Source organism: Besnoitia besnoiti, assembly GCF_002563875.1.
Source record: "Besnoitia besnoiti strain Bb-Ger1 chromosome Unknown contig00007, whole genome shotgun sequence".
Taxonomy (NCBI): Eukaryota; Apicomplexa; class Conoidasida; order Eucoccidiorida; family Sarcocystidae; genus Besnoitia; species Besnoitia besnoiti.
The window spans coordinates 2568724-2591734 of NW_021703915.1; the positions used below are offsets into that span (position 1 = coordinate 2568724).

A 23011-nucleotide genomic window follows, 5' to 3' on the forward strand; every position below is an offset into this window, starting at 1 on the left:
CTACAGCTGTTGCCGAAGGAGCATCAGCTGCTGGTCAGTGAGGTTGCAGCTACCGCTGGGCGGGCGCTGGCCATCGCCCCTCTCGTGCTGCGCCAAGAGAAACTCGACGTCTCCACTCTCGTCGTCAACATCCATGGCGTGCTCGCCGTCCGCGAGCCTGTGCCCGAACGAGGCATCTATCGACATGTTCATGTTGTTGTCTGCGCCGTCGGCGCCGAAGTCTCCGGTCTGGCATCTCTTGTGCTGCGCAAGCTGCGCCTGTTGGGCGAAGTGATGCTGCTGGATCTCCTTCTGGTACTGCTGAAGCAACATCGCACTCGCGGCGCCCGCGAGCTGGCGTTGTCCGTGGCCTTCTCCAGCGGCCCCCAGGAAAAACACGGCTTCGTCGGCGGCGGACAGAGACGATTGCGTCGTTGTGCGGCTGCCGTGTGCAGAGCTTTGTCCGCTGTTGCTCGCGTCTCGGCCTGCAGCCGCCACTCGCAAGTTCGCATCGGCCGCCGCCAGAGACCCCCGAGACAGCGCCGACCCGCAAGACAGAGGGCCGCCGCCTCCGCGGGCTTCCGCGACTAGGTCGTTCTGGGAGAACTGGTTCAACGCCGCAGCCGCCAAGACGATGCAAGCGTGGCTGTTCCCCCTGCGGTTGAGACCCGCGTTGGAGCCGAGAAACCCTGAGGAAGATGCGTCTGAGAGGCCCTCGACGCAACTCGTGCACCGCCCTCCAAACCCCGCACCCCCTCGCAAAACCGCATGCGCTGCCCCCCCCCCAATCCGCGTTCCCCGTCCTGCGCTGCGGAGCCCGGAAGCAAGTTGAACAGCGACGGAGAGACAGCGGGACCGACGCCTCCGCCGAGCGCGTGGACTCCGCCCTGCGTAGGATCGGGCGCTGAGAAGAGAGGGACGACACACGAGGACTGGATATCGGTCGCAGCTCCAGGCGCGAGACACGCCGCGGAAGCATGCGCGGCAGCCACGAGCTCCGCCGCCGTAGAGGGCAGAGACGCGCTGCGGCCTGTCGCGCTGCCTGCTGCCCCAGAGGATGGGGCGAATCCACTGGCTTCCAGAACGGCGCTGGGGTTTGAGCAGCCTCGCTCTCGCTGCCGGCCGTGGTGCAGCGCCGCCGCATGATGCTGAGTCGCGCGATAGACGAGCGCAGAGGAAGACCGCTCCGAGGACGCAGCCTCTCTCTGCGGCGCAAGGAACTTCTGGATATACGGGTGTGCCGATTGCGACACGGGGAGCCGCGGAGAGATGCCCAGGTCTCCGCGGCTGCGAGCAACTGCGGAGGAACCCGCGGCGGCTTTGAGCAGAGAGGCCGCCGGTGACGTCGTCCCAGGCAAGGTGTGGCGAGTGGAGAGCGGGTCGCTGTTGGAGCCGGGGTGCGTGGAGAGGAGAGATCCCTCTCTGTCGCCGCCGCTCTTGCGGCCAAAGGGCCCTGCCGCAGACGAAGTCGAGGCGCAGGAGGTGACCGTGACTGGAAGGGAAGCGAAAGATGTGCCCGAGGGACACGCGCCAACTGCGTACGAGGAAGACGCGGAGCAGAGATGGTCAGGACTCGTCGTCGAGACGACTGCGGCGCGCGTTGCCACGCTGCTGCCGGAGTCACTTGCCGTCACGCCAAACTCTGCGGCCGCAAGGGACGAAGCTCCCGAAAATGGCAGAGACGCGCAGCTGCGCAGCTCCCCCTGAGAGGCAGCCGAGAGTGCCGGCGAAGACAGAGGGAGGCCACCAGTAAGCCCAGCTTTGAATGGGAGCGATTGGGAACACGTCTGCGGAGAGGGTGTCACCGAGCACGTGGCGTGGGGGGCAGGAAGAGCGTAAGATGCATGCGACAACGCAGGAGAGACCTCGCCTCTCAAGGGAGCTTCGGAGGGCGCAACTCCGTGGCTGCCGCAACCCGTAGCTCCCCTCGCCGACCCGGCCCCTGCGAGCAGGCTTTCTTTCTTCGACTGCGACCCCATGCCGTAGGTGCCTGCAGACGCAGCTGCCGCAGTGAGCTGGGGAGACACTGCGGCGCTGGAGCCTGCAGCGGTTGAGGCGAAGGCCTCCAGACTTGCATTGAGCGCCTCGTGCTGTTCGTCAGGCGGAGCCGTCGAGGCGGCACTCAGGGACCGATCGTCGGCTACGAAAAAGCCGGAGGCGGGGACTGGAGCCCCCGGATGACTGTGAACAGACGCCTGATTCGGGTTCGCTTTGTGGGCTAGGACCGGCGAGGCGGCGGGGACGAGGGACGCCGAAATCGGGTTCCGTAGAAAATTTGACGCGGAGCGCGACACCGTGGGCAGACAACCTGAACTTCGACTCGCGCGCGAGGCACTCGAACTGGCCATGTTGGCGGCCAACTGCTGCTGCTGAATCGCCGCCAGGGGCTGGCGAATGTACGGGGGGAGCGTACTGGGCGCAATGTGAATGCCTCGAGACGGCAGCAGGTGGAAGTCTCTCAGGACGATCTCCGGATGATACGAGAGGATCTCCGAGTAGACTTTGTTCTGCAGGAGCCTGCGCAGACGCGAACAAACATGCACACAACAGATGCACGATGGGTGCATCTCGAACGCCTAAACTTGGGACTGCACTGCACCTCACATATCCGTCGTGTTCCTCTGTGTCTCCAGCGCAACCGACACAAGACACCTTCAGCGTTTGATTCAGCTGCAGCAAAACTCACCGTTTGGTAGGGACGAAGTTGTCGAAAGACCAGTCGACGGGCGTGGTGACATGCGGCTCATCCTCGACTGAGTGAAGCCCCTGGAAAAACACACAACGCGGCGCCGGCCTTGTGAGAGTCTATGAACAGACCAGGAATCGGCCTCACATATGGTGCGGGAGATGCGTGCCTAATGCGAAGTGGTCGGCCGTCCCACAGGAGAAAGAAGAATGAACAAAAGACCGCAGTCGAATAACTCACTTCGAAGTATTCGTGGCGGAGGGCCTCCTGTACGGTAATTCGCTTCGCGGGGTCAAAGGCCAACAGGCCCGACAGCAGGTCGAGTGCAGCCTTGGAGGCGTCCGGGAACAAGTCTTCGAGTTTGTAGGGCTGCGAAGGGGGAGGCGAAAATAGAAACCAGAGAAGAAATGCACCACCATGCTTCCTTGCTCGCCTCTTCCCCTCGCCTTCTCAAGAACATATGGCAATCTTTTGAAGCGGCTCTATACGCCTAGTGTGTTTGTTGCACTTTCCCCGCAAGACTCCTCAAAAGCTCCCTCTTACATCCCCACCACGACCCCCCCCCCCCCCCGATTCCACCCCGTCCTCGTCATCTGTGGGTCGCCCTCTGCATACTTCACTGTTCGGGAGACTTTCGATGAACCGGCGGGCGGCCTCCGAGCGCTTTTTCTTGCCACTGGAGGCGCTTCCCTTTCCAGAGTTGAAGTGGCGGCCGCGGCCTTCGGTGGCGACTTTGTTGATTTCTGCCGTGCTCGGTCTGCCCAAGACGCGCACGATTCGGCGCAGCTGGTCGAAATGGTCTTTGCCAGCGAACAAGGCTCGTCGGCCGAGGAGCTCCGCAAAGATGCAGCCGACCGACCTGCAAAACAGCCGGGGGCAAACGACTGCAGTACGGATGAACGCGAGGGAGATGCGGCTCGGGGGCGCTGCACGCGAAGCCCCAGTCAACGGCCGAATCTGTGCATGCCGTTTCGAAGAATGGAGGAACTCAAAGTATCTATAGTTCTTTAGTTACTTACATGCCTACAAGCTCTATAATGCTAAGCAAATCTAAAGGTATGTTATGCAAGATGTTTCAATGTTAACTTACTAAATACCATGGGAGCGAAGATAATCTAATATGTAACTCCGTTCATTGAAATCAAAAGAGCAAGCGTCACCGTAGGACTCGTGGACGCGCGCGACAAGAAACGAAGAGTCGCAGCTCGACAAGTCGGGCAAGGGAATTTTTTTGAAAACACACACGGATCCTCGAAGACCGTGACACCGGGTCAGAACCCGGTTGTTGCAAGCGAGGTCGCCTGCCATGACATACCAGAGGTCGACGGGTTTGGAGTAGCAGAACGGGGAGATGAGGATTTCGGGGGGGCGGTACCAGCGCGTGACGACGTAGTCAGTCAACTCCATGTCGTCGCCATGGTCGTCGTCGTGTTCCTGCACGATAGAGCCGTCATGCTTGTCGCCGACGACGCCGCTTGAACCCTGTTGTTGCGCGAGCCTCACGAGCCGGGTCGCGGCAGTGGAGCCGGCGCCGGCGGCTGCCGCGAGCTTCTGGTCGCCCCAGCGACCCACGACGCCTGAGCAGCCGTCGGCCGCGGCGTACGCACTCACGTTCGCCTGGGATGGAACCGCCGAGAGGCCCCCCAGGAAGCTGGAGGTGGCGGAGGAGGCGCTGGGCAGGTTCTGCTGCGCCGGTGCTGGCGAAGGGTTCATGTTGAGGCCTCGCGCCAAGCCAAAGTCACAGATCTTGATGTCGCAGTTGAGGTTGACCAGGATGTTGGACGGCTTCAAATCGCGGTGGATGATGTCGGCCTGATGGAGGAAGGAGAGACCGAGCAAGAGCTGGTACAGGAAGTACTGATGATGCTCCGCCGTCAACGGCTGGCGTGAGTAGATCACGCGATGCAGATCTGTGTCCATGAGGTCGGAAACAAGGTAAATGTCATCGAAGTCGGGCGTCAGGGGGTCGAGGATCTCGACCAGATCGATAATGTTTTCGTGCTTCAACTCCTTCAAAATCTTGATCTCTCTGTAGATCCGCTTCGCATCAATCAAATCGCGGAACAAATCCCCAATCTTCTTGACAGCCAGACGCTTGTTCGTCCCACTGTCTCCTCCACTCGCACCAGTCCCGTCGGCAGTTGACGAGCTCCAGCGGCTCCCCGAAGTCTCCTGCCGCCGCGAGCCCTCGCTGTCTGCGACGCCATCTTTAGATGCCGGTCCGCTTGTATCTTCAAATGAAGCGACACAGCCATACGCTCCGCTTCCCACCTGAGGATACGCGAGACAAACACAAAGTAGATGCGTGAGTCACAGATACGACATGCTGGGCGGATGACGAAACACGAGACCTACACGCAGTACGAGCACAGACACCACTCCCTCCTGAAAGTCGAGCGAAAAGAACACTCGGCGGCGCATCTGTTTAGAGACAAGCAGCCGCACGGCCCCCTGTCTCAGTGACGTGGACGACACGAGATTACCATTCAGTGATCTTCGAGTGCGTCATCGAACGCGGCCCGTGTGGAAGCCGCTCGATTCTGAGTGCGCGCACTCACCTTCTTGACGAACTTGAGCCTCGTAGGCACCTTCCAGACGGTCTCACTGTCGATTTTGACTTTGTAGGTCTTTTCGCAGAAGACAGTTCCGCTGCCAGACGGCACGCCCGGCGGCGCCTCACCCAGCCCCACGCAGGGGATCGTCTCGAGGGTCGAGCAGGAAGACCCAGGAGTCGCGTAGCCCGCGTTGGAACTCCGGTGCCGATGCGTTTGTGAGGAAGCAGCTTTGCTGCTTTCACTACCCGTGTTCTGGCTCATGGTGAAAACTTAAGGGGAACGCCGAAGGCGCGATAAGGGTTGTCTATGGTGCAGAAACGCCTACACATCCAAGAGGAGGAGGCTCCGAGGAGCCGAAGACCAGAAATTCGGCAAGCAGAGGGACGGAGGACGACGCGAGCAGTATCGGACCAAAAGTGTCCACCAGCTCCCGAAGGAAAAACCATAAATGGAGGCAGCGAAAAAAGTATGAATACAACACCTTGCGTGCGAACCCACCAAGAAACCTGGGTGGGAGAAGAAAAGCTGTTCTTGGGTGAACACGCGCAAAGGATCACAGAGTGCGAAACAACAGCAGAGTCGACAAACGACCTCTAACACGACCCGGTAACCTTTGGCCAGGCGGTTCGAGTTACCGGAACAAGAGCGGAATTAGCAGTCACTTCCCTTGGCACCAATTGTGGGGATACATGGAAACGAACGAAAATTATCGAAACAATCCTGTCTTCATTCCGAGCCGTTCTTCCGTTCGCTGGTGGGCACTCTGGCTCACATTTTCAAACGCAGCTCTAACTCCGATCCCTTGGTAGTTTAAACGGTAGGAACAGTCGCGGGGGACTCAGAACTCAAAGAACACAACCAGAGTGCAGATAAGCCGAGGTAGACCTGACAAGAAAAAAAAAGTTCGCGCATCGCGAAAACAAGGTGTATGGATGGTACCCGCGTGTTCAGATCTGGAGTGACAGGCACTCCTGAACTTGAAAAGCGCCTTTCGGGGAAAACGGATACCCGCAGACAAACGGCTGGGTCGAATTGCTTCCGGAAAGGCGTACAGCCGAAGCAAATCAAAGAAATATCGTGTTACAGGTCGGAACTTCCGCTAAACGGAGAACGGGCGAGGAGCCCCTGTCAAGAAAGCACACATGACGAAGGCATGGAGCGCTTGTTACGCACGCACATATAGCTCGCAGTCGGGAAGACCCGAGCGAACGCATCGACTACCAGATCTGGTAGGTTTGCAACAAGAGCCACACTTCTGGTGTGCTGCGTTTTAAGTAGTTGCAACACGAAACAAGGATACAGTTCTGAAGCAAAAACAGTTGACAAAAAATTCCATACCTCTCGACTATCGCTCGATCCGAAGTCGATTTAAAAAGAGTGAAAAAAAGCAGACAAGGGTGATGAATTCGAGTGAAACAGCAAGCGGAACCGGAGACGGCAAGAGCTAAGCAGAACAAACAGACCCTCAGCAGTGCGGCAGTCTTGGTCGGACTTTCAGAACGGCAAAAAGACGGCAAAAATGCGGACTCAGGTGCCGAAACTGTCTTCCAGGGCAGCAGTGTGTGTGCTTCCACCTGCAAGAGAACAGGACGCAGAATCGTTCCTGGTTCCACCAGCCAGACCTTTCGTGTGCTGATGAAAAAACACATTGACGGGTTGATAAGACTTTATAAGACGATATACGGCACAGATCGAGTCTGTTTGTCTTCCCGAAGGGGGGAGCTTTCTTGGAGTGGAGATCCGCGCAAAACAACTATCCCGTGCTAGCTGAGTCAGTCTTTCCCCCATCTGAAATGGGTAACTGAGCTTGGAAATGTCAGTCAGCCCACCGCGTGCATTCACCCTGATCCCATACGAAATGGGAAAAACGCGTTTCTGCGGTGGTTTCTTAACAAACGATGCCGTCGCACGCTAGCTGAACTGCTCAGCCGTAGTTCCCTCCGCGAACACCAGCGCGTCTGCGAGACAGACGGGTAACTTTGGCTCCAAAAAAATCTCGGGGATGCGCCGAAACGGAACAGAAAAATGACCAGCACAACTCCCGCAGAAGAAATGCGGTACGTACTTCCCCGTATGAGGACAGGAAGCTGCTCAGACGTCGCACGTGATAAAGGCGTGCGCCTGCTGGTATGGTGTCACCGAGCGCAGCCACTCGATACACTCCCAGATGACAACCGAGGAAGAGGCGGTTACTGACACATCTCCTGTACATTCCCCCTGCGAGTGCGTCCCTAAAAAATCCGAGAAAGTGGCGCGATCCCCTGCGTACGCAGCGCGTCCTAGGGCGCTTCAGTCCGCTAGAACGTCTCTGTAGAGTGCCCACGCATAGAGCAAGTACAGGCGTTATGTCGAGACACAAGATAACTCAACATTCTTTCTGTGTCTCGTGGATGTGCAGGGGGATCTTCTGACTCACACAAAGATGAAATTGGCAACACTGTTTACGCTCTTTGCTCGGTGAGCTTGTGGGTTGAAAAGACGCCGCGACAGACAAAGGAGAGATCCAACAGTCTGCAGACAGGAGCGAGAGAGCAGGCGTGTTGTTCACCGCCCCCGGAAAGAAACCCGGGGGGTTGGTTACGTAGCTGTAGTACTCAAGACAGTAGGTCTTTCCACGTCCAGTTTCATTTGGGAAAAACTCGGAAGAGATCAACGTACAGAAAATCATGCAGGCAACTTCCTGCTCGTTTCCGCGATCGCTCTCAAACGTCACACCCGGCAGGGAGTATCTTGCTGGCTTGGAAAGCAGCCACCACTCCTTTTCCCCCCAAGGCACGGTCTGCGCAGTGATGCCGTTTTGTCGAGTTTTCGAAGGCACAGCGAGTGCGCCCGCGCTGTCGGGACTGGCGCCCACGCCGCGCAGGCAAACGGAGAAAGCGGAGGGTTGCCACCTGGTGTTGGAGCTCGAGGGCCAGCCGAGTGCGCTGGAGTAGACAGAGGTTGCGGCACTTAACCATACAACGCAAAACCCGTCAAACTCAGGTGTTTTCGCATCGAATATACACTGCGGGTTCACAGTTCTTTTTGGACAACGGCATGTTTCGCCACTGGGGCAGACCTACTCCTCGGTGAGACGACGGCTAAACACGCAACGCTTGCTCCGCGCTCGGCGGCGGTGGGCTGGGTGTGTGTGTATGCGAAAAGCCTGCCGGTTGCTCCAACGAAAAGTAAGCGATGGGGCTGCTGCCCTTGCACGCTTTGCCACCTCAGCGAACGGCGCAAAACAAGGCAACTGTGGCTCGTCCATCTTTCGGATGAAAAAAGCTCCTTTGCAGGAGGCAGGTGTCCACGTCCCGTGCGCTGCAGAGGTTGGCTTTGTCTACACGCTTGTTACGTCGCCCACGCCTGACACACTCAGAAAGACACCGGCTATAATTCGGTCAAGACACGAGGCCTTCACGCGTCGTGGCGTTCTGAGTGCAACGCCCGTTACGGAGAGCTATTCTTCATTCGTTCGAAGCTACGTTGGGTGCCGCCCAGAGCTTTTGCCTCGTAGCGTTTTGCTCGTTTGTCGCTGGAAACTCGCTGGATACGGCTACAGAGGCAGACAAATGCGTGGCAGAGCGCTGGTCGATTCGTTGTGGCTCGCGGAAGTTGACACCTAGCGGTAGTCGACCTGCTGCCCGGTGCTGCAGCCGCGCAGGTGATGTCGCTGCGTGGAGGACCTTTCTGAGGTTCGGTATGAGAAGAGTGAGGAAAAAAGAGGAACGGCACAAGCCAGTTGCGGTGTTCACAGATTCACGCAATATCACTCTCTATCGGCGGTTTCCTGTTCTGTCGGCGGGGTCGTGCTTCTCTACAGCTTTATTGTTTCTCCAGCAGCCAACGCTAGTTCCGTTGCGGCTTGAGCCTGCCGCCGACGAGTTGACAACTAGCTTTCTCTTTTTCGCTGAGGCTCGAAGACTGAAGAAGTCTTTTTCTCTACTGCGTCCACGGTCTTTACTCAAGCTATGCCAGGTGTAACCTCGTCTAGTGGCCTGTCCGCCCGTCTTTAACATTTTTCACATTTTTTTGCTATACTTCAGGCTAGGCAAAGCCTCGGAGGCACAGAGCTACGAAATGTCGCCTTCGCGGGTGACCTTTTTGTCGGCAATCGGTCATGAGATGACTCCCGCGTTTCCCCCCTTTTCGTCTCTGTTACGTAGATTCTTCTACCTTTGTTTTTGCGTCTCGTAGGGAAAGGGGTTTGGAGGTAGCTGAGGCTGGCAGGTTGCCTTCTGCTGGTGATCATTTTCGACTCCCATTTTCTGCACATGCTTCCACGGAACCACCCATGGAAGACAGTTTGCAGCAGGACTTGTGACTGCTTTTTCCTTGAATGCTTCCCGAAGGAAATACACACTTTTGCTGTCAGCTCGACAAGCGCACTCGCGATTCTCCATCGATTTGTTCTTCCGCAGAAGCCTGCGGCAGGCTCGGGCTCGCCCGTCAACCGTACCCTAACGGCAACCAGCGTATCTTCTTCCTCGCTTGTCGTTTGACTTGGGAGATGCTTGGTTGTCTCCGCTCGCTGGCAGGAGTGGTAGCGATGATGCTCATCTGGAGAGGAGGAAGTCTTCACCATTGCCGATAAATCCAGCATCCGGAGAAGAACGAGCCTTTCGTGTGTGCCTCTGTAACCATTTGTTGGTCAAGGGAAGCGTTCCGTCACTCAAGCGCTAGGCCAATGGAGTCCCTCAGATCTGTCATGTCCGCGCTTGCGGCCTACAAGCCACGCTGGCTGGGGGGTAGCCAAGCAGCTGAGGAGAGCGAGTGGAGACCCGGTACCAGGCTCGTGCCTAGCGGGTAAGTTAGCTGGCAGAAACAAAGTGTCTCTACAAGATTGAATATCAATGCATCTCCACAAAGTCCAGCGTACGTACGCGTGCGTAGGGACGCACTCGCACAAGTACGCGCTCTATAAAGCTGTCTGGAAGTGAACTCCCACCGGCTGGGCGAGCTCTGCGTCTCCCCCGGCGTCTCTTCAGTGGTGCAGCTCCAGTCTCCTACACCTGTAGTCGAGCTCAGCCTTTTCTGCTGATGCATAGACCACTTCCAGTTGAGGGCGCAGGTGGAAGAGGAGAAACGTGCCTCCGGCGGCGCGAATTCTCGGAAGGGGCCTCCGAGGAGCGTCACCCGGCTGTGCATATTTTGTTTTGGCACTCGTTTGATGTCCTTCAGAAACACTGCAAGTCCTGATTTGACGTCCGGGCCATCTTCGCCATCGGATCCACCTCCGTTTTTAGGCGGTTCGCCGCCGCGCCCGACAGGTTCGCCGGGCGTCGGTCTCGTGGTGGGCGGTCTCGAGCCTTCCGTGCAGGTGGAGGCGACGTCAGACGATAGGGGCTACCGGTACACGGTCAACTCCGTGGATACCAAAAGCTCTGCAAGTCGGTGCGTGCGGAAGCCGTCTGCGGAGGCAGCTCCCGAGGGCGCTCTCTCGGATGCTCCGCAAAATCCGACTTCTGCGTCGCTCTGGGATCGTCTCTTGTGCACACCAAGGATCTTCCCGTCGCCTGCCTCGTCTTCGCCCCAGACTCTCTCTGTCGGCGGCTCACCCGACGCGTCGCCTGTCTCTGCAGGCGGTGCGGGCCGATCTGTGGTGGCCTCTCGGCACTATTTCGCAGCGCGCGTGGTCAGCTTGGACTTCTCTAGAGCCAGAGGAGGGGGGAACGACGGCCAAGACGCGAACAGTCATCAGAGACTGGCGGCGACGTGCTGTCATCTGGCGCCGGGGGGGGGCGTCTCCACACTACGCAATGCACAGGAAGCGCATCCGCCATCGTCTTCCCTGTGCTTCCCTTCCTCCTCGTCTTGCCTCCCGACCTGCGCCTCCAGAACTGATTTTGTCTCGGCTTTCGCCGCGAGCGAGAACGGGGTCGGTCTCGTCGGTGCCAGTGCCGCTGCTCTTCGAGAGAGAGAGTCGCAAGCCAGAGCACAGGCGCGAACATTCTACGCAGCGACACTTGAGGCGGCGGTCATGGGCTACAGCTATCAGCCATTGAACGCTGAGCAGGAGAGAGTGAAAGCCAGAGTCTGCCTGCCTGATTTGGGTGCGGAGGCATTCGACTACCCTCTTCCCCCCGCCATTCTGTATCAAAGTCGCGCGGCAGACGTACTCGAGCCCGTTCTCCTGGGGCTGCAGCGTTCTGTCTTGCCCAAGAAGGAATCGGGGTTTCAACAGCAGAGCGGCGCGCGGTTCGAGGAGGCACTGAAAGTTCCTTTGACTCCGCGCTCTGTCATGGCTTTGCCGCTGCCCGAGAGAAAGAAGTTTCTTTACAACATGCTGTGCTGCTTCTGTATCGATTTGACTGAAGGTAGGCGCGTACGATGATTTTTGTGCGTGTGGCTGTTTGATCTGATTAAACGGCCCTAGTCGCGGTGTTTTGGTGGATAACTGTGATGTCCGGGCAGCTTGTCTCCAAGCTGAAATGTCGATTTCCATGCTCACGTGGCAGGGACCAACTCTCTGCGTCGACACTTCCGCGTTTTCGTGTGGGCATCCGTTCTATCACGGACGACAGCGCCGAGTGGAGGAGCGACTGGAGCCTAGCGCACAACGCTCTTCCCATGCATTCATTTCTTTTGCGTTCTTCAGGGATCTCTGTTCGCCAGCTGACTTCGACTCGGGAATGCCTGTCGGTGCACTGCCGCCTGTCGCCCGACCTGAAAATTCTACAGGTGGACATTCGCAGTGGGAGAGTTCTCGAGTTCCCCGTTGACCAGATTCAGGCCGTGTATACCCTCGCGCGTCGGCAGCCAGCCGTTCAGAGGGGTGACACGGATAAAAGGGAGGCTGTGGAGCCGCGGAAGAGAGGCACAGAGTGGGCACGGGATTCCAGCGACGGCGGGGAGTCATCTTCCCAGCCAGGGGGAGGGCGGCAGAGTTGCCGACGGAGCAGTGACGACAGCAGCAGGTGCGATCAAGTTTCTGACCAAGGCTCTGATGAAGACAGAAGCTCAGATGAAGATGGTGAGAAAGAACTGTATATATCTAAAGAGGAAGGGGGAGCTCGCGCGCCAGGCTAGGTGAAAATTGTGCGGGAACCGTTTCTCTCACAGAGTTCCGCATCCGCTTGAGTTCGACGAGACCGCGCGCATACCCGATCGTTTGTGTTGTTATTCTCGCTCCTGCATTGAGAGGAAAACGCGTCTTTTGTGTAGTATCGCTTCCTTTTATCTTGTCCTTTGTTGTGAATTGAGGGTGGCCGTGCTATTTCGCACGGCTATCAAGCTGTGTATGCGAGCGTTCTTACTCTCGCTAGTGCCTGCGCTCTGAGCATGCCTGCATGCGTGCGTCGGGTGTCTTCCAAGCGCCTTCCTCAGTCAACACAGGCCGCATGTCGCATTTCCAACGTGCCGCAACTAACTAAACAACCCTGCATATGCCCTTTGCCTGTCGAACTTGACGTTTTGCATCTCGAAGGTGCATTTGCTCAGCAACGTGGTGCAGCTCTTTTCGTTGGTGACTGCATTTGTCAGTTTACACAGGAATGCCAGTGCGCCGCGGAAAAGACGCAGATAAGACTTCTGCGATGAGCACCACAGCTGGGCCAGCTCCGCCTTCCGCACCAAGGGCTGCGGTGTTGCCACCTCTCGATCTGCGCTTTTTGAAAGAGCACAGTGAAGCAAAGCAGTCTTCCCGCCTTCCGCCTGCCTCCATAATAACGCCATCGACGCCCACCTACGTGAAAGTACCAAAGAGTAGTCGAGGGAAATGGATTCGGATGGCGGACGACCTGGAGGAAAATGTGAAGGAGGATGAACCTCCGCAGTTCATCGTGGTGCTCGACTTCTCAAGTAGGAAACTCGCGTTTGTCTTCGGGGATCGAACGCAAGCTGGCACATTCGAACTCGGCCTCGCTCTCCTTGCCAAGAAAGTGAGTCGTAAAGCCCCCGGTTGTGTGTGTGCGGACTGCGAAGAGCGGTGGGAAACTGGCTGGCACAAGTGCAAACTCAGCTGTGATGATCCTTTACATTTCGCATCATTTCGCGCTCCATGTGTTTGAAGCGATGGCGGTTCAAGTGTCTGCATCTCTTTCTGTCTATCTTGTGTCTTCTTGTTGTAGAGCCACGAGCGTCCGCAGTCTACGCTGGCGTCCCTGGCCACCGCCGCGGATAACTTTCCGTACACACCTCGAGCCGCTCGCGCCCTCCTCCACGCGTTGGCAGGCACAAAGGAGCGGTCTAGCGATGCTAATTCAACGCAGCTGTCTGGCGAGTGGAGTGCATTCGTCAGAAGTCCCCGTGCTGTCAACGACGATGGTGGCTGTAGACTTGGGACGCGCGTGGACAGGGGGTCAGACTCAGGAGAGACAGATGATTCCGGCACATGGCTTACAGATTCGCGGGCGGCAGCCGCCGTGGAGATTGCTGCCGCTGCGCTCGAAGCCGCCAGGAGGACGTCGGGTGAACAGTGGAAGCCTGTCGGGGCTGGTTTACAGAATGGGATAGTCAAAGGAGACTCAGGAAGTGCAGAAACCGTTGACACGAAGGCGTCTTTTGACGAGATGCCGAAGCGTGGTGGTGTGGGCAGTCTCCGACAGGACAGCACGGCCACCAGTGCGGGCGCGCAAGACGAGAATGACGGCGGAGATGCCGCAGGAAGCCAGGGGTACGCGGGCATCCACAGGGAAGAGGTGAAGACTGGGGCCGAATCTGGCAAAGGAGAAGGAAGCCCCGGAGCTCGCGAGGACCCCCGGCGCCGTGGTTCGGCCAAGAAGCCTGTGAGAGTTATATGCTCGCACGACTGTGAAAACGCAGTGCCACTGAAACAGGTCTGAGGGTCCGCGGCGTCAGTCACGTTGAGCACTGGCTAGTCGAGAGCGAGAGCAGCAGTACCGCCTGGGATATCTCCTCAATTCTGTATTGGAAAGCCGAGGAACTGCCTGAGTCATGCGTGGTGCAAAAGGTGCTAGGGTGTTGATAAGTGCCTGCGCGGCCGTTGTTACAATGGCGTGCAGTCCCGGACTGTCCGATCACAGCACCACTTACTTCGTCCCTGGTCGCCTTCGGTGAGGCGGGACTTGTTTGCATGGGGGGTTTCTGTTTTCGTATCCGCCGTGTCTTAGCGGATAAGCCGGAGCCCGCCAGACAACCGCGAGACCGGCAGCTGATGGCGGGAACACATGCGTCACGAATTGGTTTGAAATATACTAGTTTCGTTTCTTTAGCTTGCAAGAGCAGCCGATCGCGTGAAAAAGTGTCCAGAGTCTCACAACGGTCGAGGACTCGGAAGCTGCATGCAAGCTGCTAGTTGACTCCCAGGTTCTTCTTCCGCGGGAATGTGTCGACAGGCTCTAAAATATTCTCGCTCCCTTCTGGCACACGGGCATACGCCTAGTCCAGTGGCAAAGAAGAACATGGAATTTCGTTGGTCCAGCTCCTTCATTTGTTGTCGTCCCCGTGAGAGGGGAATTTTATGGAGGGGGGAGGCTTTGTTGTGTCGAGACGAATCAATTTTGTTTGCAGTATGTTTCTTCCTTCCGTCTGCGTTCACTCGAGCATTCAGGCAGCGTGCATGTGGGAAAATATCTTTTTAAGAATGTAGCTTTTCAGGACTGCTGGTGGGTGCGGCATGCGCTATGCTGAGTGAACTGTACCTTACGCCAAGATGAACGTACTCCACACTTGAAAGGCACACGCGCACGTCTTGCCGTGGCGTGTGTGAACGGCCGTTCTCTATAAGGGACGCCATACCTTCAGAGAAGGTACAAGAATGAACATGTGCGGCGTTGCGGGACAGCCCGTGACTCACGGGCTGATGGATCACCAGCTAGTATAGAGCTACTCCACGGCTGGAGATTTGTAGAAGACGAGCACCCTAGCGTCGGCAAAGAGCCTGACAGCAGTGATTCGGCGTTCGACAATGGCTACGTATCATCAGCTCTGGATTTGCGTGCATATCTAAAGGCATTTTACATATCTTGTCACATAAGGTGTCAGTTGCATTGACATGCCCCATGGTAAGCATGCAGATTTGCATTCACACCTGATACAGCCTTCTATCCTGGAGCCATATACCGAAAAATAAAAACCAGCTGTGTCGAAAGAGATATAAATGCTCTGCATAGCAGCAGGTTCAGTAAAGGGCAAACTCTCACAAAGACTGAACTCTGCACTTCCCGCGGGCGACACGTTGAGATTGGCGACCGAATTAACGGGACCGCAGTTGCACAGGAACCATAAGGAAATCTAATTTCGGGGTCAGCTGCATGTTGTTGCAAGAAGAAAGACTGCTTCGTCTTGAGCAACTGAGGACGAATCCACGGGTTCACCTGGCTGAATCTCTATCACCGTGCTAAAGAAATCGATTGACAAGGGAAGTATCTTAGGCGCATGTGGTGACATGCTAGTGGATGCGTAGCGGTCCTTGCCCGCTTCTTGACTGGTGCAATAGGGGTCCTTTCATAGCGCAAGTTCTTGCTCACAGCATGTGCTGCCTCCGCCACAAGGCTTCCCGATAGTAGTTTTTGAAGAAACTTTTCATCACGGTAAAAAGGGCATTCGGGGTGCATTTTTCTCATGCGGGCCGCTTTTTCCTTCAGCATCAGCGATAGTTGAGCCATAACAGGCACCCGAGTAGGTCCTGTATGTGGACGTTTATCTGTAACTGTCTGTAAGCGGACAGAACACATGTGGATCAGAAATGTACGCCCAAGCAGCGTAACGTTCTTGCTTCAGGCAGAGGGGTATCCTCCAGCGATCAGTAGTAACGGGTATTACAGCGGCAACGACGCCCGTGTTTCTCCGAGTAGCCGGACGATGAAATTGGCACAGTAAGGGAAGCTCTCTCATCCTAGATTCGACGACCGTCGTATCGAATTTTACGGATCTGCACTCTACCTCCCCGTGCGCCTGAAATCCCACTGTGGTGCGGAGACATGCCAGTCCCAGGGGTGCTGTGTTCTTCCTTGCAGCCCGTATCACGTACTGCGCTCCACGACAGCCGCCCATACGTGGTGGCAGTCTGACAACATCACTCCGAGCACAAGAATAGAGAAGCTAATTGCCATTATTGTAGGAAGTGTATGGTATGGCATCAGAGCAGACCAAGTCTTGGGACGTTTGTTGTGCCGTGTATCCCGTTACAAGTGGCATCTGGTTTCTTTTGAGTTTGACAAATGCTGTGTGACCGCTGCATTCAGAAGCATCGAACGGGGTCCCCTCAGAGTGGCTTTCCACAAAAGCATGCGCAGAAGCGGTTGCAAAAGCAATCGACTCTCACTGTCGTATCGCGGAGATCACTCAGCAGCAGCATAAAGTAGACACTGTCGTTTTTGGACGCATGTTCTTTTCTGCGTGCCGACGTCCTGAAATAAAGGTGGATTTCTAGATGATGGTGCCAGCAGCACCAATACCACCACGTGCGCCCGGCTGCTCAGCCTCGGAGACAGGTGATCAGCATCTTTTTCCCCGTCCCCGCGAGTGGTTTCTTCCATGAGAGGCTTTGTTTCACGGTGAATTGTTGACAGTGTTTCAATGAGAAGCGTCTATGCCCTGTGCTTGTCCCAAAAGTGTGCCCTCCCAACTTTCGTACTCTGCGCGCAATAGAATGCAAGCAAGCGCTGCACTCGAGTCCGATTTTTCTCTCGGGGTTTTGTAGAATCTGTGACCTTTTTCGCTCATGCACTTAAGATATGCATAATATAATATTTTCTGGAGGACATTAGTGGTGCCCATGTACGAGGCAAAGCTTGCTGAGAGGATAAAAGAACGGTGAGTATTCCCTGCTTAAATATCGCATGTCAAACGCCTTATAAACAAAATACCCCTGACCCAAAACACCGGGTAAACTGCGTATGTGGGAGTGCGTCCCTTCGTGGCGGAGCCAGTCGCCGTGTTGAGCTAACGTTGGATTGGTCTGCCGCTGTTGCCGTTGATAACGCATTACTATTTATACCCAAATGACACAATCAAAATAGGCGTGGGCTCTCAAGCCCGAACGGGACCATTCGCTTCCTCGTCTCTACCGCATTATATTAGCTCGTAATCCTCCATACAGCCCAGCTACGGCCGTTTCCGCAACGTTTCAGATCAGGGGATACCGTATGTCATGATCTAGGTGGAGAGGCAAGGCATCCAAACTCGCCCCAAGCTAGAGATTTTCCTACGATTTTCAGGAGTCGATTTACACAATATGGAGAGGAACCGTTTACCTCTTAGTTCGGCACTTGCGGGGACTTTGGACTGCTGCTAAGCTCAGGCATCTGCCTCGTACATAGACGGAAACACCGAATTTCGTATTCGGCACGGGGCGTCACAGACACGATTCAGTGTAAGAGCAAAACCCCTATTAAAAAAATCCTCCAGGGCCTCAGGGGCGGCCCCGCCACAGGGAATTCGCCAGCGTTTGACCAAGGGAAGCATCCACCGAAAGGCACCACGCTTCGGCGTTAAAAAAAAGGCTTCAACACACACTCAGGAACTGAGATAATCCACCATCGGCGACTGAGCTTGCGGCTCCTGCAGCCTGCCAACAGTGGCATCGTTTGCACCATGTGCTTCGTTTAGAGTCGAAGTGCCGGCAAGCCGTCCCGTCGCCACCCCGTTCACTAGAATTTTCCCTGGCAATCCACAAGGGGTACAGGATACAACATGTATGGGCCGCAAGCAGACAAACTGAAGATATGGGAAGAGAAGCTGAGAGGAGCAAGCATTGTGTGACAAGGTGAGCACCTGATACACACTACGCGTATCCAATTGCTTCAGGCTGTGCTGGAAACTCAACCAGTGGATGCATACGAAAGCTCTTTATATCGCACACCAGGCCTCTCATCACATCAACAAGTGTCTCGCTCCAATGAATACTGCTGCTACTTTCTATGCGCGACATTCTTTGCCCTTTTACTCTCATAGCGGGTGGGATACAGCTTCGGCCAGTACTCTCGAGCGAGACCTCGACCATGCATGGCTCCTGCTTTTTGGGTTGATGAGTTTCCTGACACTCTGCCTCTACCACTCGCGACCACGGCTAGTCTACCGGGCCCACCTCACCAGGAACCAGAGAGCAGCGAGCGTAGGTGACCCACCCCCAGCGCACTTGTGTCTACTATGAAGCGCCCTAGGCAGGTTCTCCGACGTGTCATACGAGACAGGATACCACCATGCTACTTCTTTCCAAGAGGAAGACGGATTTTCTGGAGGAAAGAATCCCCTCCGTCTACTAAGTTTTCGGCTGAGTGATCTGGTACGCATTGATGCGTGGATGTCTACCTGGAAGACAGGTGGCTTGCCCGACTTTGAATCCACATGGTCGGGCAACATTAAGTATACGCGTTTCAAGAAGACGCGACTGACCGTAGATGCTTACAGGCATTGTGCATGGAAGATTGTTAATTCTCCTGCTTGTCGCAAGAACGCACCTCGCGACTCTTCTGGTATGCTGATGCTGTGCATGTTCGTCGATCCGTCACGGTCACTAGCTACACAACCGTTCCCTCCACCGCACTGCCTCTTACAGCAGAATGATTGAGAGACAAGCTCAAGATATATGTTTTTGACTGAACGGCCATTTTTTCAGGAAGGCCAACTGAACGTCTTTCCCATCTTTCCCGTTGATCGACGCGCATGCTGGGAGCTAGACTTCCCTTTCCACCGACCCCATGTGGTGTGTTTTCGTGTCCCACAAGACAACGCAACCCCCAACGAAAATATGCCAGCTATTGTACGAGGACTGGCAGCCCCGAAAGAAACTTTCCGGAATACCGGTTTCCCTGTGCTAGCTTGGAATTTCCGGATAGCATATGTCGACCTTTTCGTGGTGCAGGGAATTTTTGTCTGACCCGTGGAAGACGGGCCGTGATGAGATACTGTCCGCCTGCTCATTCTTGTCTGTGCGACTGTGCCCTTCAGTGGTCGTGGTTATGTTTCACCATCCGCTGTAAAATCGAGGCAAGGGGATGCACATTTGAAACGCTTGACAATTACGAGCGACTCTGATGAACCTGGCTCATATCTTTGTCTGCTGGTGTCCGCCTTGTACAAGCCATGCTGCCAGCTCTTGGAAACAACTGAAGAAAACGTTATAGGTCGCGGGGGGTTCGCTGACTACGCACTGGTTGCGAGCCTCCGCGAATTACAGACGTACTTTGTATGCAATCTGAAAAGCGGGAGGGGATAGGGTGCGGTTTCGACCATGGCAACTCCTAGTCCTCAAAGGCCGGGGCCTGCAAGTCTTTACGGACGCTTTCCTCAGTGCGGCGGCCACGCAAATGTCCTGTTTCACCAGTCTCCCTTACTATCACCTGACCCGTCGTCTTGTATTTCATTCCAACATGGCCATCCTACGAACACTTCTGTGGAGTATGGAGTACCCACTGCTGTTAGTGGGAATTCCTATACTCTCGCGTTTCCTTCACGCGGCAGATCGGAGGCCATGGCCGTTTCACCTCCTCAGTCATACGACTGCTCTCCTGATACTGCGATGATTCCACCTGCAGGTGGAGGGTCTTTCGCGGTCAACGAACATCACTCCGTCCCATCGCCTTACAACCCGGTCACCCAGAATTTTGCTTTGGGGCATCCGGCGCAACCCAACGTATCTGGCGTTTCTGCGGGGGCGCCCGCTTTGCCTTTTCTGAAACCCACCGAAAGAGGGTACAGCGCTCCAGCTGGCTGCTCCTTCCTTCGCCCCGTCCCTGCGTCTGGTCGGGGCCCTTTCACTCAGCAAGCAGAGTCGCCAGCGACAACGCAGACAGTCTCGCTTTCGAATTCTGTCGATCCGTATTCTGTGCCTGCCGCCTCCGCCTGCGCCTCACCTCCTATCCATAGAGGGACTTGCTTCCGAGGCCAGCACCAGTTCTCTGCCGTGTCTTGTCACGGCACCGCTCCTCCAGCGGAAGCTCCGGGGTGCGGTGGGATTCCCGAGTCCTTCTTATGTGCACGCCCTGCTGGGCTGACTGCTGCGGAGCCGTTCTCTGCCACGGACCCGCGCAGCAGTGTTGACGACCCGCGCCCCGGATGGGAAGCTTCTCCGCTTCCAAGTGAAGCGGGGCTTCCCACGCCTTTCTTGACGCCTCAGACTGTTTGCGGCGACGACCGCCCACCTTCGATTTCTTCCGCTTTCCAGATTCCCGCTGTCCACGCCCCAAGCGACAGGCTTTCTGAGACTGGCGTGCCCGCTCGAAGTGCAGCAAGCGTCTACTTTGCATCTCCAACGTTAGAGACACCCTCGGTGACGGCCTCTAACGCTCCTGCAGGCATTCCGGCGCTTGCCGTTTCCCCCGGTGCGCCGCGGCGTCTGGCTCAGTCTCCCTCCCCGCTGCTGCCGCCTCAAATCTCCCGGGAGCTCCCAGTCGCCCCTTCTTTGCCTCCAAACTACACATCGCAGCGGTCTCAGGCACCCGGCTACCAGGAGCCAGCTCCTCACTGGGCGCTCCACTACGGAGGGGCGAGCGCTGGCGGTCATGGCCCTCGAGAGCAGGCTTTCGCGGGTCCACAGCAGCTGGGCGTCTCCGCTGCTTCGGATGCGTCGGAACGGGGGTTTTCCGCGGCCAGTCTGTGGCAAGCAGAAGGGCAAGACGCGGCCCGAAACGGGTCCCCAGGTCTCTTTCAGTGCAGCCGACTCCCCAGCTCTGGGGTCCATCAGATCACACCGAGTCCCACTGCGAACCTGAGCCAGGCTGCTGGAGCGTGTTGGGAGAGCGCGGCTTCGTTCTCTCAGAATCCTGCAGGTCCTTTCCTTAGACAAACGAGTGCGCACAGTTACGGGCTCGCCGACTGTCAGGACTCTGGGCTTCTCAAACCTGACGAGCGCCACTGCCTCGACGCGATCCAGCGCCTTGTGAGGCAGACGCAGGACCTGCTCGCCCACAGCGAGCAGCGTGCACATGCTGCAGCGCCGCAGCAGCTGGAGAGCCAGCCGAAAGTGCAAACTTCGGCTGCCTTCGCGGAGGGAAGACAGGAGGGAAGCTATTCGTGGAAAGACGGCCAGGCGGGACGCATGTACAGCGACCACGACGCGCCTGCCTCTTTCTGGGGAGGGAGCCAGGAAGCTGCTTTGACGGGTCCCAACAACCACGCACGCACTTCGAGTCTCCCAACTCATTATTCCGCGGAGCCTCTCCCGCAGTGTTCCATTTTCCCCGGCTTGAGTGAGCCGGCCGCCGAGTCCCCGCCGCGTCGAGGCCCGTGGGACTGGGTACCGTGCCATGAGTATGGAGGCCAGAGAGTGACAGAAAGCACCGCGCAGCAATCAAAGGGCGATCGGTACCGCTTTCGCCCCGAAGACTGCGTGTGTGAGAGCAGGTCTGGAGAAACGTTCGCTGCAGAAAAAGATTCAGGAACACCACCACTACGCGAAAGGGTTCGCGAGAGCCTGGCGTCCGTTGAACCCACAGGCGGAGGCCGCCGAGCGAGCCGGGACTGCGGCGGAGTGCAGAAGCCAGGCGGCAGGCGCTTCCGCGGAGAGACCAGAAGCGCGAGTGTCTCTTCTGGCTTAGGTTCGTCGGAAGGGGTACGTGCCTCACGCAGTCCGGAAAAAATGCCGCTGTTCCCTCTCCGCACTCGATCGGTATTGGCTTGGCAGCGAAATGCGGAGCTTTCACTTTCGTGTCATCAAGGGCCTTTTTGCGCCTCGGGAGTCTGCTTTCCAGAGGCGCCAGGCTTTACTCTCACAAGGCGACATGGCAGTGTAGGTTGGGTGTATCCTGTTGCTCAATGAAGGAGAAGGACCTCAGCTTCCTTCCTGTCGCCGTTGTCACTCTGGACTGCGTCGCGCCATTCTGACGCCTTCGTTCACGCGATGAGCTTAGAGTGCTCCTTCCACTATTCTTCGCCTGCGAGAATATGCGGAATGAGAACTGGTGGTTGAGTTATCTAGAGACCTGTTACATCGTGTGCTGCTGCCAGCCAAGGTCCTTTAGAGGTTTGAAATAGCCAGAAGTGCGTGGAAGCTTGACGGCGCTGCCGTGCATACGCAGTGTGCTGACACGGAGCTGGTTTTTATTGCGAGACAGTATGTGTATTATGCTCCCACTGAAAGCCCGAAGGGCCTGTGCTCCACTTACGCTGGTTTCTTGTGCCTGCAGGAGTCGGAAGGCGACGGCACCCGACTGAGATTTCTGCACGCTCCGCGTCTCACGCACGACGCGCCTAGACGATCCGATTATCCCGAGAAAGGCGAGACGCTCTTCAGTGCGTCAAGGCCGTCGCCAGTGTCCCCGGCTGCCGCGGACGGGCTTCCCGATCGCCACCCGCACCAGTCTTCCACCACGTCGTTGCCTTCTCGTCCCCCGCGCGACGTGCTTTCCCTCGCGTCGGTTCCTTCATTCTGTCTCACAACGCAAAACACGCAAGGCAGAAGCTGCCACACGTCCTCTGCCCCCCCCCCCCGGTTCGCCCGGTGCCTTCCGCGGACCCTCCCAGCTCCGCGTACTCCGACTGCGGGTTCAAACCGACGATCGACGGAGACAGCCTCGCGTTTTCGCGAACTCTCGGTCAGCCCGAACTGAAGCGGTCAGCAGCACACCGCAGCACGGAGAGGTCGGTGACGCGGCGCGAGAATGGCCGCGGGGCGAGCGCGAATCCGTCCGAGCCCCTAAGGAGAGGCGGAGCTCCTGTTGAGAACATGGGCGCGCCCATTGCTTCCCAGAGAATCCAGCCTTCCGAACGTGGGATCGGCGAGGCTTGTGCGAATGAGCGGACAGCTGCGATTGGCAAGCGGACGGGCCCGCTGAAGAGAGAAGAGTGCTCGCACGGCTTTCAGGCGCAGCGAGAGCTCGGTTTTTCGGGAGGAGACTCTGACCCCCCCTAAGCGAAGCGAAGAGGGCCGTTCTGGCTGCGGAGAGGCGAGTTAGAGCTAGAGAAAGAC

The 23011-nt window shown here is 56.9% G+C and overlaps 3 protein-coding genes across 3 annotated transcripts; 2 read left to right on the plus strand and 1 right to left on the minus strand.

Annotated features, from left to right (window-relative positions):
* BESB_073700 (CMGC kinase, MAPK family (ERK) MAPK-1) lies at positions 1–5481 on the minus strand (the record flags this gene model as incomplete). The annotated part of the gene is made up of 7 exons (XM_029365743.1): positions 1–576; positions 732–2496; positions 2666–2745; positions 2906–3034; positions 3281–3524; positions 3981–4936; positions 5224–5481. The coding sequence occupies 7 exons, from the start codon at positions 5479–5481 to the stop codon at positions 1–3; spliced, it is 4008 nt and encodes a 1335-aa protein (XP_029218227.1).
* A 4405-nt stretch (positions 5482–9886) lies between these two features.
* Positions 9887–13982, plus strand: BESB_073710 (uncharacterized protein; the record flags this gene model as incomplete). The annotated part of the gene is made up of 5 exons (XM_029365744.1): positions 9887–10005; positions 10381–11516; positions 11798–12172; positions 12682–13079; positions 13269–13982. The coding sequence occupies 5 exons, from the start codon at positions 9887–9889 to the stop codon at positions 13980–13982; spliced, it is 2742 nt and encodes a 913-aa protein (XP_029218228.1).
* Positions 13983–19336: 5354 nt separating this feature from the next.
* BESB_073720 (uncharacterized protein) lies at positions 19337–22954 on the plus strand (the record flags this gene model as incomplete). Its single annotated transcript, XM_029365745.1, has 2 exons — positions 19337–21655; positions 22298–22954. The coding sequence occupies 2 exons, from the start codon at positions 19337–19339 to the stop codon at positions 22952–22954; spliced, it is 2976 nt and encodes a 991-aa protein (XP_029218229.1).
* Positions 22955–23011: the final 57 nt, after the last annotated feature.